Here is a 16,165-nt window from a genome sequence, read left to right as displayed (position 1 = left end):
AAACGAACTCCAGACACATGCACCCCCTTGTGCATCTGGCTTATGTGGGTCCTGGGGAATCGAACCTGAGTCCTTTGGCTTTTCAGACAAACACCTTAACTGCTAAGCCATCCCTCTAGCCCAGAAAATAAAATACTCTTTTTAAATATCCTTAAAACAGCTAGAGAGATGGCTTAGTGGTTGGTTTAGGTGCTTACCTGCAAAGCCAAAGGATCCAGGTTAAACTCCTCAGGACCCATGTAAGTCTGATGCACAAGGTGGCACATGCATCTGGAGTTTATTTTCTTTATTTTATTTTATTGATTTAATTATTTATTTAAGAGAGAAAGAGAATGGGTACACCAGGGCCTCTAGCTGCTGCAAATATGGAGTTCATTTTTTTTTTATTTTAAATACCTTATTTTTATTAATTTATTTGAAAGAGGGAAAGAGGGAGAGAGAGAATGGGAACACCAGGGCTTCTAGCCACTGCAAACAAACCCCAGATGCATACGCCACTTTATGCATCTGGCTTACGTGGGTACTGGTGAATTGAACCTGGGCCTTTTGGCCTTGAATGCAAGTGCCTTAACCGCTAAGCTATCTCTCCAACCCCCTCATTTTTTAAAAAAGAAAAAGGAAAAAAAAAATACCCTTTACAAAGAAAAGCATTTTACTTGAGCAATTAGAAGGAATGGTTTCTTTTCTGAATGGATTGGAAGGAAGGAGTGTTTGACCTGTTACATGTGAGAAGTTTTGAGCTCCCAGGTTGGGGAGGTGGCTCAATGGGTAAATGGTTTTGCTTGGAAAGCCTGATGGCCTGGGTTCAGTCTCACAATACCCACATAAAGCCAGATATACAATGTGGCACATGTCCAGTTTGTTTGCAGCGGCAAGAGAAATTTGAGCCCCCATGTGGAGATCTCACATGGGCAGTAGCATAGATTATTGTAGATGTCCTCATGGCCCACAGCCCATGGTGGTGAGTGTGTGAGTGTGCCAGAGTACGGAAGGAAAGCCTTTAAGTAGCTGGTGTGGAAGTGGTGAATTCCAGCAAAACAGCTGAGATCCAGACAGCCAGGTCAGCACATGCCAAAGGCACTGTATTAGTGAGGACTCCCTAGAGGAACAGTACCAATAATACAAGTATATATTTGTTGCTGTCAGGTTCACATTGTTGGCCAGAAACACCTGACCAACAGCATCTTGAGGGGGATAAAAAGATTTATTTTGGCTTACAGACTCGAGGGGAAGCTCCATGATGGCAGGGGAAAATGACAGCATGAGCAGAGGGTGGACATCTCTCCTCGCCAACATCAGGTGGACACCAACTACAGGAGAGAGAGCCAAACAATGCCAAGGAGAAACTGGCTATAACACCTCTAAGCCCACCCCCAACAATACACTGCCTCCAGGAGGCATTAATTCCCAAATCTCCATCAGCTGGGAACCTAGCAGTCTGAACACCTAAGTTTATGGGGGACGCCTGAATCATACCACCACACTATTATAGCTGAGCAAGGTGGTGCACTATGAGTTCGAGGCCATCCTGTGACTACAGAGTGAATTCCAAGACAGCTTGGACTAGAGTGAGACCATACCTCAAGAAAAAAAGGGGGGGGGCAAGTATGGTGGTGCACACCTTTAATCCCAGCACTTGGGAGAAAGAGGTAGGATCACTGTGAGTTCGAGCCCACCCTGAGACTACATAGTAAATTCCAGATCAACCTGAGCTAGAATGAGACCCTACCTAGAAAACCAAACCAAACAAAACAAAACAAAAACAAGGTACTGTGTTCTCCTGAAGTTTATTCATATATAATCCAGCACCCCTTGCATCAATCCTTCCTGGGAACTCCTTCACAGACCCACCCAAGAGGTTTGTCGGTTACTTGATTCCTAATCTGGCAACAGAATTTTACTGTCACAGGCCTAGAGGCTGTGCTCCTGAGGAGGGCCCCTGCCCTCTTTTCTGGGAATTGGATCTCTGCTGCTCAAGGAGGCATCCCTGGTGTGTCTTTCTCCTGTGTTCGCACGGGCTCTTGGAGGTTGTCCTCCAGGCTCTGTGCTCCAGCGATGACTACTGTAGCTGAGGCTCTCACTGCTCGCCCCCTTCACCGCCAAACCCCTTTGCCCAGTTGCTCTTCTGCAGGAGCTTCTCCTGTGAATATGCATTTTTCCTATATTTTTGTGATTCTCAAGGAGAGACTATGCAAATCTCCAGTTTGGTCTTATTTTTGCTACTTTTTTGTGTGTGCAGTTTGCATGAGCTCCAAGCACTCACTTCTCACAATTCCAATTTGTTACAGATATAAACTGCCAGCTCTCCGGTTACTCCAGCACCAAGCCAGGCACCTTGCTGAAAACCAGCCCCTCACCAGAGAGATCTCTCTTCTTGAAATGTAAGGCTCTGAAGTGGAAAGAGGGTGCAGGGTGGGGGCAGAGGTGTGGAAAAGGACCTAGAATGAGAGCCACTCTTTCTGTTAAGGGGATCAACTTGTTTCTAAACAAGGTTTGGGGGTTTGTAAAAACTTTAATGCTGGCCGGGCATAGTGGCGCATGCCTTTATTCCCAGCGCTCAGGAAGCAGAGGCAGGAGGATCGCCATGAGTTGAAGGCCACCCTGAGACTACATAGTGAATTCCAGGTCAGCCTGGGTTAGAGGAAGACCCTACCTCAAAAAATTAAAAAACAAAAACAACAACAAAAACAGAAAGAAAAAAAGAAAATACTTGTATCATTTGTCTTTTAATAATATATACACTCATTGTAAAAAAACAAAAGGATAGGCTGGAGAGATAGCTCAGCAGTTAAAAGGCACTTGCTAACAAAGCCTGATGGCCCCAGTTCGATTCCCCAGTATCTAAAGCCAGACACACAAAATGGCACATGCATCTGGAATTTGTGTAGTGACAAGAAGTCCTGGCATGCCCATACTCTATCTGCCTCTATCACTCAAATTAACTAATTAAAATATTTTTTAATTGTTTTTTTAAAAAAAGCCAGGTATGTGGCTGACGCCTTTAATCCTAGCACTTGGGTAGGCAAAGGGAAGGAAGATTACAGAGAGTTGGAGGCCATAGTGAATTCCAGGTCAGCCTGAAGATAGCCACTGCCATCTGAGGGGCCATCATCTTGGCCAAGCTCTCTCTTTTTTAATTTACTTAAAAAAATATTTTATGCAATTATTTGAGAGAGAGCAAGAAAGAGAAAGAAAGAATAATTGCCAGGGTCTCTAAGCACTGCAAATGAACTCCAGATGCATGCACTAATCTGTGCTTCTTTACGTCAGTATTGGAGAATCAAACCCGAGGCCTTTAGGCTTTGTAAGTAAGAGCCTTAACCGCTGAGCCCTTAGGGTCATTTTTGCCATAGTGATTGCATTATTATTATTTTGGTGTTGTTTTTTTTTTGAGGTAGGATTTCACTCTAGTTCAGACTGACCTGGAATTCCCTATGGAGTCTCAGGGTGGCCTCGAACTCAAGGTGCTCGTCCTACCTCTGCCTCCCGAGTGCTGGGATTAAAGGTGTGCGCCACCACGTCCAGCTCGATTGCATTATTTTTAACAGCTTTTTAAGAAAGTTGGCTGTAAGTTCCACGGCGTTCACACCCACACAGGAGTATAAAGCACGCAGAGTAAAATGTTCTCTCCTCCCTCACGCTCTAGCCACCTTCCTGGAGGAAATCCGGGTTGGCTGTCTTTCTGTCTCTGCTTGGGAGTCACCCGCTTCCGAAGTCTGTAGTGCGCAGGTGCGCAGAGCCGGAGCAAGCGAGCCCGGGGGCGTGGTCGAGGCTGGCCCCGCCCACCGGCGTTTCCGTTGTCTCCCCACCCCTCCGCAGACGCGCGCACGCCCACGCTGGATCCGGACACGATGCACGCCCGCCTGCGCCTGTCGGCCGACCGCTTGACGGTGCGCTGCAGCCTGCTGGGCCGCCTGGGGCCCGCGCCCTCCGTGCGCTTCGACGCGCTCTGGCAGGTGCTGGGCCGCGACGGCTTGGCCGCCGGCCGCCACTACTGGGAGGTGGACGTGCAGGAGGCGGGCTCGGGCTGGTGGGTGGGCGCGGCCTACCCGTCCCTGCGGCGCCGCGGGGCCTCGGCCGCTGCCCGCCTGGGCTGCAACCGCCAGTCGTGGTGCCTCAAGCGCTACGACCTGGAATACTGGGCCTTCCACGACTGCCAGCGCAGCCGCCTGCGGCCCCGCCACGACCCCGACCGCCTGGGCGTCTTCTTGGACTACGAGGCCGGCGTCCTGGCCTTCTACGACGTGTCGGGAGGCATGCACCACCTGCACACCTTCCGCGCCGCCTTCCAGGAGCCGCTCTACCCGGCCCTGCGGCTCTGGGAGGGGGCCATCAGCATCCCCCGGCTGCCCTAGGTGCCTTCGGATCTCACTGTACTCAGGCGTGACTGCTCTTACTTCCGCCTCTTTCAGGCATTCTCTTCGTCCCACCTGTGCCCACCCACCCGTTTGAAAGGTTCCTTTCTGGGCATAGTTTGAAATGTGCTGTCCAGGTCCCACCATCACATTGCAACGGAGCTGTCTTCAGTGCCAGCCTCTGAAAGGGACACACACACCCCAGCAGCCTCTGCTTCCTGCCTTCTCTGTCATAGAGCGTCTAGAACCTTCTGGCACATAGTATGCACGCAGGAGGCATCTGTGAGAGTCTCCCGCAGTGGTTGTTCTATTCTTTTAAGGTCTCCTCTAGTCCACTTACTTCAGCTTTTCCAGGTCACCTCCCTCCAGAGCATCTGTAAGAGTTTAACGTCCTGGTCTGTAACTCTTTCCCCATCCTAATCTACCTGAAAATTGGGGTGATCTGCCCTAAATCTTCACATGGCCTCTCGGGGCTATGAAGAGGCTCCGTAATAGCAGTAAAAATAGAACACTAACTTACCTTCCCTTAGCATTTAAGGCTTTCTAGTGGGCACTTTGAGGACTTGCCCTCACGCACCTCCTCTTGCTCTTTTCAGAGTCCTTCCAGTCACAAAGGTATCCAGAGTTGTATCCTGGTACTTTTGTGTTTGTCAACCCTCTGTAAATAGGAAGACCTGTTTTGTCAGTATCACTTATGATGTTTGAAATTGCCTTCAAAACTGTGCAGTGTATCACATTTATTAGTGCCTCTAACAGCTCCCATGTACCCTGGGGCTTGCCTGTCCTGGGAAGTCTCTTCAAGTCACAGAACATCTCTTACCAGACCCTCAAATATAGGACCTGTCTTTCCCTTACAGACAATCAATGGATCACTGACTCACGGAACTTCCTCAGCTGGGAAGACCCTCACAGATCACTCCATGCGGTGAACTCTAACAAAGAACTTCCTTGTTAAACAGTGACCTAGGGCTGAGCCAGGCCTTGGAGCCTGGATTTGTGCCATATGCCCCCAGGCAAGTGTCTGAACTGGCCCCTTCTTAGCCCTTCAAACCCTGCTCTAACTTGGGAGTCTTAATCCTTAGTTGATAGTAAGAAGAAATCAGCCGGTGGCAAGCCAAAGGTGGGTTCCCCCAGGTGTCTTAGGGATAATACGTTGAAGAGCTGTATGAATAGGGTCTGCATAGCTCCACATCCCTGTGTTGCTGACATCCCACAAATCCAAGCCAGTTTTCTAGAACAAAGTGACAGAAAGCAAGAGGGCCAAAGGGCCAGCACCTCAGAGAGGCTAGCTCCTCTACCAGGGAGAAACCCCTTCTGGGGCCTGTGGCTCAGTTCAGTAGGGCCCACATCATGACTGCTCGCTCTGTAGACCGTTAGGAAGTCATGTTGTGTTAGAGCATCTTCTTGGGTGCCTGGTGGCAGGACGTGGGAAGTGAGGAAAAGCCAAAGCCTAACCTCCACCCCCATGTTTTAAATGGACTCAGTGCACTATTGAGTTACAACCGTGTACAGTTGCTGGTAAGTTTTGGCTTTCTTATGGGGCAACACAAGTAGAATACAAGGCAGAAGGAACTAAAGGTACTTTAGATCTAACCAGTTATCTCTAGCCAGAAAGACATCTAAGGTGCTAATTCTGGAATCCTCAGTGAAGGGAAAATTACTCTTGAGTGGTGCAAAGGTGACTTCTGACAGAGTATGTTCCTAACAGAGCTGAGGCTAAAATACGGCAGAAGACCAAGATTGCTCCTCACACACCCATAGCTGTAGGGACAGCTCTAGCTTGTCAGCTACTGTTGGGTACAAGTCCACTGATCATTACCCCATCCCTTGGAGGCAGAAAGTAATCTCATTCTACACATGGCAGCACAGCCTGAGTCACTTGCCCAAAGTCATGGCACTAGTAGTGTAGCTTTGATGTTCCTACCCACAAGGCTACCATGTAGGGTGAATGTAAGTGCTTGGCCTGGGCACTGCCACCTGCAGTGTCTGATTCTTTGCTTTTGCCCTGTAACTCTGGCAGCCTGATTCTACCTCTAGAGTCTTCTTTTGGGCTCTTGAGATGAAGCCTTATACCCCAAGGGGGGGCCTTAATTTAAAAGTGGGAGTCACGCAGCAGAGACAGACCAAACAAAAAGGCAGGAAGACTGGTTCTGGGCCAAAGCCTGCGCTAGCGGGAAAGGGTCAAGCTCCAGTCTATAATCAGCTGCGCGTCCTTGAGCTAGGCATCTACTTGTAGCCCCATCTATAAAATGCGGGCGATGACCCTACCAGTGCGAAGCCAAAGCTTATGATGTTTGAAATTGCCTTCAAAACTGTGCAGTGTATCACGCTAGGATTTATTAGTGCCTCTAACAGAGCTCCCCATGTACCCTGTTACAGTGCTGGACAACTGATACCCAGCTGTTGCATAGGAGCCGCCTTCTCAGTGCAGCCTCTGGGGTCTATGCCACAGTAGTACTGAGCATGTATCTCATGCTCTTGGCTTTGTATCTCATTGATACAGTAAACAATAAATTGTTTTCATTTGTGGTGCTGGGGCTATCACCCATGGTCCTGTGCATACGAGGCACTTTACCCCTGAGCTACAATCCTGGTCCCAGCAGGTAGTTCTCTCGGTGGTAATAAACCCTGACGAAAATGAAAATTTCTTTCTCAAATCCCCACCCTCAAGGGCTCCAGCTTTCCCCATGTACCTTCTTGCCAAACCATCACTTCCTAGTCCTTGACTAACTGCTGGGTATGTCTCAAGCCTGTGCACATGGCTCCTCTGTCTTCTACTGCTCAACCTGCAAGGCTAAACTACCATGCAACCTCTTTGGGTCATTGCTTCCATGATTCACGGAAATGCATTGGGAACTCACACCCAGCTATCTGTGGAGGTACTATGGGCCCAGCACAGCACCTGACAGGTACTCAGGTATGACTTCAAAACCTGACCTTCCCAAATGTAAATGGGCTAGAGATATACCCAGAAGCCAATCCTTCAGTCCTCAGAGCAGCATGGTAAAGTGGGGGTGTGGTAGTTTGAATAGATGGCCCCCAATATAGTCAGTGTTTTATTAGTTTGTAGTTAGCATCTGCAGCCACCTGGCTGGAGGCAGTGTCACATAAAGGGGTGCAAAGTATGCCTAGCTGGAGTTTCTGAAGTGAGCTGTGTGCTGTGGCTTTTAGTCTGTGCTTTTTCTCTCTCTGCTTGGACCTGTGAAGGCAGGCCAGCTTCTGCCATTATGGAACTTCCCCTGGATCTGTAAGCTTCAATAAATCCCTTCCTCCATAACTGTGCCTGGTCTGGAAGTTCATCTCAGCGAACCTGAAGCTGTCTGCTACAGGGAGGGACCTTTAACCTTGTTGCTACTGGCTGCAAACAGCCTGTTATTTGCCGACATGCATTGTACATGTCATTTTCTCCTCTTGCCCTGATGGAAAGAGTCTAAACGGGTCCTTCATCCTCTGTAACACATGACAAGCTTCTACTCAAAAGCAGGAAGCGAAGGCCTTTAGCCTCAGGAGCTCTTGCAATGCTCAGCTGCGTTGATTCCTCCTTTGGAAATTCAGCTTAGGGTTTTCAGGGCCTCCTACGCCCTTCTGACACCCCAGAACCAGGACCTGGAAATCTTTTTTTTTATTTCAGTGCCAGGGATGAGATACCTTCCAGTGAGATGTTGGCCAAGGAGGAAACTGATATCCCCAAAACATTACAATCCATTGCCAAGGCTCTTGGTTTCCCACCAGGAATAGATGGTAAGACCCTATTACTGAAGACTCCACATAATCGAGGTGCAAAGTCCCTGAGAAATCTTGCTAGAGCTGAGCTGAAAGCTTCCTCTGTGTAGAACAGCTGACCGAAAGCTGGAAAAAGCTATGCTGCATGCAGCCTCATGGGAGAGAAGTCATCAGTGGAGCTAAACAACAGTGGACACTGCAAGCCTTAAGTTTGGCCAGCCAGGCCAAATAAGCCAACACGTATAGTAGTGGCATGTCTGTTATGGGGAAACCAACCACTTTCTAATTAGACTGGAGGCCTGCCCCATGGGAGGGAATACATGCCTGATACTGAAAAACCTATGATGGGGGAAGTCATGGGCCCCAGGGGTGTAATAATGCCTTCTGGTGTCTGGCTAAATGTATATACTATGCTCACCAAACTGCCCAGAAGACACTTCTCTTAATTCTCATACCCATATATTAATGTTACTCTCACTTTTCAGATAATGTTGATCACTAGGATGACTCAAAAGGCAACGTAGTGCTGAGAAGATGTGACAGAGGAGTGCTCAGCACTGAAACATCTCTATCACACCTTCTAAGGCTCAGAATCCATTGTGGAAGAGGTGGCAGGAAGAATATAAGAGTCAAAGGAAGGATAAGACTCCTTACAGTGCACTCTTCCAGACACAAAATGGCCTGTATATCCATGACCTTGCAGTGTCTGGCACTGCCTACATAAGACCATCATAATAGGAGGAAAAGATGATGACATCAAAATAAGAGAGACTGATTGAGAGGGGGAAGGGATATGATGGAGAGTGGAGTTGTGAAGGGGGATGTGAAGAGGGAGTGAATTAGCATGGTTTGTTGTCTATAATTATGGAAGTTGTAGATAATTTTTTTAAAAAGCTGGGCATGGTGGCACACACCTTTAATCATAGCACTTGGGACACAGAGGTAGGAAAATCACTGTGAGTTCAAGGCCAGCCTGGAACTACAGAGTGAATTCCAGGTCAGCCTTGGCTAGAGTGAGACCCTACCTCAAAAAAAAAAAAAAAAAAAAAGATGGACTGTAGAGGTAGCTTAGCCATTAGGGCACTTACCTGCAAAGCCTAAGGACCCAGGTTCAACTCCCCAGTACCTATGTAAGCCCAATGCACAAGGTGACACATGGAGTTCATTTGCAGTGGTTGGAAACCTTTGCATTCTCTCTCTCTCTCTCTCTCTCTCTGCTCCCAATAAGCAAATATTTTCTTTACAATGAGGGGGGGGGAGGCCAGGCAAGGTAGCACACACCTAAATCCCATGAGGATCCCATGAGCATGAGGACCTGAGTTCAATCCTTAGGACCCACATAAATGCTGAGTATGGTGGCCAGTGCCTGTAATCTCAGTGCTGAGAATGTGGAGACAAAAGGATCTCTAGGCCTTGCTGAAACAGTGAGCTCTAAGTTCAGGAAGAAACTCTGTCTCAAAAACTAAGGTGGGCCAGGTGGTTTACGCCTTTAATTCCAGCACTCAAGAGGCAGAGATAGGAGGATTGCCTTGAGTTCGAGGCCACCCTGAGACTACATGGTGAATTCCAGGTTAGCCTGAGCTACAGTGAGACCCTACCTCAGAAAAAAAAAAAAAAAAAAAAACTAAGGTGGAATGTTTGGGTAGCAGGTCACTGAGAAATCCTGCTGAGCTGGAAACCTCCCTGTTGACTAGCTGTCAGAAAGCTGGTAAGAGCTCTGCTGCATGCAGCTTTATGGGAGAGAGACATCATCCACAGTGGTAAACAGCAGTGGACTCTGTGAGCCTTAAGATTGGCCAGCCTGGCCAAATGAGCCAACTGGAACAATAGCGGCATGTCTGTTATGGGGGAAACCAACTGCTCTCTTATTGGTCTGGAGGCCCACTCTACAGGAGGGAATACATGCCAGGTACTGATGATGACAGTGACCATTGGAGTGACTCAAGTGTCACCATGATGCTGAGAAGTGACAGTGGGATGTTGAGACATTTCTATCATACTCTCCAAGGTTAGAGTCCATTATAGAAGAGGTGGCAGAAAGAAAGTAAGCAAGAAAGGAAGGGTAGGACTGCTTATAATACTGTCTTCCAGACACAAACTGAACTTGATATTCATGGCCTCACAATGCCTAACACTGCCTACAAGACTTTCATAATAGGAAGAAAAAATGATAACATGAAAACAGAAGAGAGACTAATTGGCAAGAAGGGATTCAATGGAGGGTGGATTTGAGAGGGAAAAATAGGAGTGGGGTTGGGAATTGTCATAGTTTATTGTTTGTGCTTATGAAAGCTATCAATAAAAAGTCTAAAAACAGGCTGGCGAGATGACTTAGTGGTTAAAGCACTTGCCTGCAAAGCTAAAGGACCTTAATTCAATTCCCCAGGACCCACGCAAGCTAGATGAGTAAGGTGGCACATGTGTCTGGAGTTTGCAGTGGCTGGAAGCCCTGGAGTGCCCATTCTCTCTCTCTCTCTCATTCTGTCTCTCTCTTGCTCTGCCTCTTTCCCTCTCTCAAATAAATACAGATGGCAGAGAATATTGAGGAAATCCAAGATCTAGTAATATGTCAAGGAAAGCTGACTGCCCCCCAGGAGATATGTCATCTCTCTCACATCTGTTGGGGCTCAGGAGAAGCTGCAGAGGAAATGGTGACACTAGTACTTCTCTCACTGCTAACCTGACACCCAGCTCAAGAAAGATGGTGACAGTGATCATCACTCAAAACTCACCAAAGCACCCCCAAAACATTACAGGCCATTGCTAAGGCCCTTGGTTTCCCACCAGGAATAGACGGTAAGACCTTATTGCTGAAAACTCCACATACTTGGGCTGCAAGGTCACTGAGAAATCCTGCTGGAACAGAGCTGATAACCTCCTCCATGTAGACCAGCTGACAGAAAGCTTGAAGAAGCCATTCTGCACACAGTTCAGTGGGAGAGAGAGAAATCACCAGTGAGATACTCAATAGTGGACACTGCAAGCCTTATATTTGGCCAGCCAGGACAAATGAGCCAATGAGTGCTATAGTGGCACGTCTGTCATGATGGAAACCAACTGCCCTCTAATTGGACTGGAGACCCGCTCTGTGGGAAGGAATACATCCCTGATACTGAAAAGTTAAAATAGGGGTAGTCATGAGCCCTAGGCGTGCAATATCTGCTGCTGTCTGGCTAAATGTATATACTATGCTTATCAAACTGCCCAGTAAGTACTTCTCTTAATGTTCATACCCTTATATTAATGCTACTCTCACTTTTGGTAGCAAATCTTCTCTTTTCAGATGGCAGTGACCTTGGGATGTCTCAGAAGGCATCATGGTGCTGGAAAGAAGTGGCAAGAGTGCTCAGTACTTGAATATCTCTATCACACCTTCCAAGGCTCAGAGTCTATTGTGAAAGAGGTGTCAGAAAGAATGTAAGAGCCAAAGGAAGGGTAGGACTCCTTACAATATGCTCCCCCCAGACACAAAATGGCCTGGATATCCAAGACCTCACAGTGCCTGACATTACCTACACAAGACCATCATAATAGGAGGAAAAGACCATGACATCAAAATAAAAAACAGACTGATTGAGATGGGGAGAATGGAGTTTCAAAGGGGAAAGTTGGGGGAGGGAGGGTATTACCATGGGATTTTTTTTTATATAATCATGGAAGTTGTTAATAAAAAAAAGTTTGAAAACAAATTAAATTTAATTAAAAAAAAAGAAAACTCATCAAAGCAGAAATCCAGAAGCAGAGAGAGCTCAACACTAAAGCAGACTGCTAACATGCCAGCTGAGGCTTAAGGAACATAGAGGAAGAGGGCGTAGAGAGATTCTAAGAGCCACATGGTCCATAGGAGTACCCTGAGGCAGTCTGGAGACTGACTGAGGCCTTCATGACCCCACAGTGAATACCCATAACACCACTGAGGAAAGCCCTGACTTGAACGGGGGGGAGGGGCTATAATGACGGAGGGGTGGAGATAAAAGAATATATATAAGAGGGGCTGGAGAGACGGCTTAGCAGTTAAGGCATATGCCTGCAAAGCCTAAGGACCCCAGTTCGATTCTCCAGGTCCCATGTAAGCCAGATGCCCATGGTGGCACATGTGTCTTGAGTTTGTTTGCAGTGGCTAGAGGCCCTGGAGCGACCAGCTCACTGTCTCTCTCTAATAAATAAATAAATAAAATAAAAAAGAGTATATATGAGTATATAAAAGAGTATTATTATTATTATTATTATTATTATTTTGGTTTTTCAAGGTAGGGTCTCACTCTAGCTCAGGTTTACCTGGAATTCACTATGTAGCCTCAGGGTGGCCTTGAACTCATGGTGATCCTCCTACCTCTGCCTCCTAAGTGCTGGGATTAGAGGCATGTGCCACCACGCCTGGCTAGAAAAGAGTATTTTAAAATATTTTATTTATTTATTTGACAGATACAAAAGTAGGCAGGTAGAGAAAGAGAGAGAGAGAGAGAGAGAGAGAGAATGGGTGTGCTAGGATCTCCAGCCACTGCAAACAAACTCCAGATGCATGCACCCCTTAGGCATCTGGCATACGCAGGTCCTGGGGAATTGAACCTGTGTACTTTGGCTTTGCAGGCAAGTACCTTAATCATTAAGCCACCTCTCCAAAATAAAACAGGGCTGGAGGGATGATTCAGTGTTAATACACTTGCCTGCAAAACATAATGATTTGAGCTGGGCATGGTAGTGCACACCTTTAATCCCAGCACTTGGGAGGTAGGGAATTGCTAAGTTTGAGGCCAGCCTGGCACTGCATAGTGAATTCCAGATCAGCCTGAGCTAGAGTAAGACCCTACCTCAAAAACAACTACAACAACAACAAAAACCCTAATGATTTGAGTTTGGTTACTCCATACCCACATAAAGCCAGATGCACAAGGTGGTACGTGCATCTGGAGTTCATTTGCTGTGGATGGAGGTCCTGGTGAGCCCATTCTCTGTCTATCTCTACTTGCAAATTATTTAGTCAAAATAAAACATAAAAAAATAAAAGGAGGCTGGAGAGATGGCTTAGCAGTTAAGGTACTTGCCTGTGAAGCCTAAGGACCCATGTTCAACTCTCCAGGTCCCATGTAAGCCAGAAGCACAAGGTGACACAAGTGTGCAATGTCACACACACACACACACACAGTGAATTCCAGGTCAGCCTGGGTTAAAGCAAGGCTGTATCTCGAAAAAAAAAAAAAAAACGCCCCCCACCCCCCCAAAAAAACCCAGTCTGCTGGGCTTGCCTAAAAAAAAAGTAATAAAAAGGCCAGGCATAGTGGCACACACCTTTAATCCCAGGACTCGGAAGGAAGAGGTAAGTTTGAAACTAGCCTGGGACTACAGAGTGAGTTCCACCTCAGCCTAGACTACAATAAAACCCTATCTACCCCATCCCCCCCAAAATTTTAAAGGCTGGGCATGATGGTTCATGCTTCTAACCCCAACACTAGGGAGGCTAAAGCAGGATCGCTGTGAATTCAAGGCCAGGTGAGACAACATAGTGAATTCCATGTTACCTGCCTCAAAAGCCAAGTCAGGCATGTTTCTACTCCTGCCTGGCACAAGTCCATCGGAAGGGAAGTTAAGCCTCTTGGTGGATGTGCTGTGCAGGCAAGGCTGCCTGCTTCCATGATGGCCTTAATGTAGCTCTGGGAATCTAACAGCTATTCTCCTGAGACCACCTGGGTACTACACAGAGACCATTAGCGCATCAAGCCGGTGTTTGCCAGATCTCCAGCAGCTCGCACTCCATCCGTGCTCAGAGCAGCTGGGACTGACACGGGACACAGCTGCGCAAGAAAGGAGTGTTTGCGACGCCGCATGTCTGGGAGGCACAGGTGTTTCCAAGGAAAAAGACATCTCCTAAAAACCTCGAGAAGTGACTGGATCCAAGCAAGCTGAAGAAGGAATGAAAAGTTCTAGGGAACTGCTCATTGGCATCCATCCAGTAACAAGAAAGCCTCCCCAACCCCCAAAATGTTGCTGATTACTTAGGGTGAAAGCTGTACGGCCATGTTACCTTAACCTGAACATCACTACTAGTTTCAGAGTATTAGCTTCCAGTGGTTGATTTTTACTTTGCCCCAAACTAATTCAAGTACCTTCTGGAAGAAATAGAAATATATTTCCTTTTCTTAGGGGAGTGTAGGTAATCATTCTGATCTGATTAGTTCATGTCTGGTGTGTAAAAGAAAAAAGAAAAACTGTCAAGAACCTCCTAGTTTTGTCTTGCCAGGTGTGTGAAAGCAATGTTAAGAGGTTGAAAGATTGGAATTGTTACTAGAGCAACTTACTGTGTTCTGCATTTTTAATGTATGACTACTAGCCATGATTATAGTGTTCTTGTCTTGCATCTTAAAAATAAATTAACAAAAAGATAAAAAGGCCAGCAACTCAGATACCGACTCTTCACAATCTGCTGGGGGGGGGGAAGGGATGAAAAGGGAGGGAAAAGCAGGAATGGATACACTTTAGTTCTTAACATGGAAGTTTCTAGGATCTCTTTCACAGGGGTCTAACCCAGGACACACACATACACCCCCTCACCACTCTGTAAGTTGTTCCAGAATCCTTGGTAGAGGGAAGCCCTATGCTCACAAGTAAGCATCACAGGACTAATTCCATCTACTGAAAAGAGCCGAGTGTGGTGGTGCACACCTGTAATGCCAGCAGAGGTAGAGGGATTGCTGAGAGCTCGAGGCCACCCTGAGACTACAAAGTGAATCCAGGTCAGCCTGGACCAGAGTGAGACCCTACCTTGAAAAAACAAAAAACAACAACAACAACAAAAAGAGGCTGGAGAAATGGCTTAGTGGTTAAGACACATGCCCACGAAGCCTAAGGACCCAGGTTTGATTCTCCAGGTCCATGGTGGTGCGTGTGTCTGGAGTTCATTTACAGTGGTTAGAGACCCTGGCATGCCCATTCTCACTCTCCCTCTCCCACCCCTCTCTCTGTCTCTAATAAATAAATAAAACATTTTAAATTTTTATTTAAAAAATTTGTTTTAATAAATCTTAAAAAAAGAGAGTCCAGTATACACTTTGAAATAACAGGAGTGATGCAGTAAGAGCATAAATGCATGGACAGACTATGAAGTTGGGGCTGAGGAGATGGCCCAGTGGTCAAGGGTACTTGCTTTGCAAACTCTGCTGGACTGAGTTTGATTTCCCAGTACCCACATAAAACCAGGTGCAAAGTGACACATGTATCTGGAGTCCATTTGTAGTGTCAAGAGGCCCTAGGGCACCCATGCCCAACTCTCTCACTCTTCTCACAAATAAATACTAAGAAGTTTTAAATTTTTTTTCAGTTTTATTTATTTATTTATTTGCATATGTGTGTGCCAGGTTCTCTTGCTGCTGCAAATAAATGCCTGTTTGGCTTTACATGGGTGGCTGGGTAACTGAACCTAGGCCAGCATGCTTAGCAAGCAAGCACCTTAAACCATTGACCCATCTCCCCAGTCTGCTAGAGTTCGAGGCCACCCTGAGACTGCATAGTAAATTCCACGTTAGCCTGAGCCAGAGTGAAACCCTACCTGGAAAAACCAAAAAGAATGACTAATCTCAGCTTTGGTTCAAAAGAACAAAAGGAAGTAGGGGGCTGGAGAGATGGCTTAGCAGTTAAGCGCTTGCCTGTGAAGCCTAAGGACCCCGGTTTGAGGCTCGGTTCCCCAGGTCCCACGTTAGCCACATGCACAAAGGGGCGCACGTGTCTGTAGTTCGTTTGCAGAGGCTGGAAGCCCTGGTGCGCCCATTCTCTCTTCCTCTATCTGTCTTTCTCTCTGTGTCTGTCACTCTCAAATAAAAAAAAAAAAAAGGAAATAGGACATTAAGTCTCTATGAACAGCTCATTCTGGGGCTGGAGTGATGATGGCTTAGCAGTTAAGGCACTTGCCTTTGAACCCTAAGGACCCAGGTTTGATTCCTCAGAACCCACGTAAACCAGATGCACAAGGTGGTGCATGTGTCTGGATTTCGTTTGCAGTGGTTGGAAGCCCTGGCATGCCCATTCTCTCTTTCTCTCTCTCTTAAATAAATAAATAAATATTTTAAGTTCATGTTGCTTGTCCAAAGAATGAT

General features: G+C 46.9%; 1 protein-coding gene across 1 annotated transcript in view; it reads left to right on the top strand.

Annotated features, from left to right (window-relative positions):
* The window catches only part of Trim14 (tripartite motif containing 14), a 34,933-nt gene extending 27,957 nt beyond the window's left edge, over positions 1-6,976 (top strand). The window contains exons 6-7 of the mRNA XM_045160122.1: positions 2,289-2,381; positions 3,820-6,976. Of these exons, the coding sequence (XP_045016057.1) occupies positions 2,289-2,381; positions 3,820-4,355 (629 nt within the window). The 3' untranslated portion in view covers positions 4,356-6,976. The remainder of the gene's footprint in view (positions 1-2,288; positions 2,382-3,819) is intronic.
* The last annotated feature ends 9,189 nt before the right edge of the window (positions 6,977-16,165 follow it).

This window comes from Jaculus jaculus, chromosome 1, assembly GCF_020740685.1.
Source record: "Jaculus jaculus isolate mJacJac1 chromosome 1, mJacJac1.mat.Y.cur, whole genome shotgun sequence".
NCBI lineage: Eukaryota > Metazoa > Chordata > Mammalia > Rodentia > Dipodidae > Jaculus > Jaculus jaculus.
Note: the sequence above shows the minus strand (reverse complement) of the source record. Positions and strands in the feature narration are given on the sequence as shown.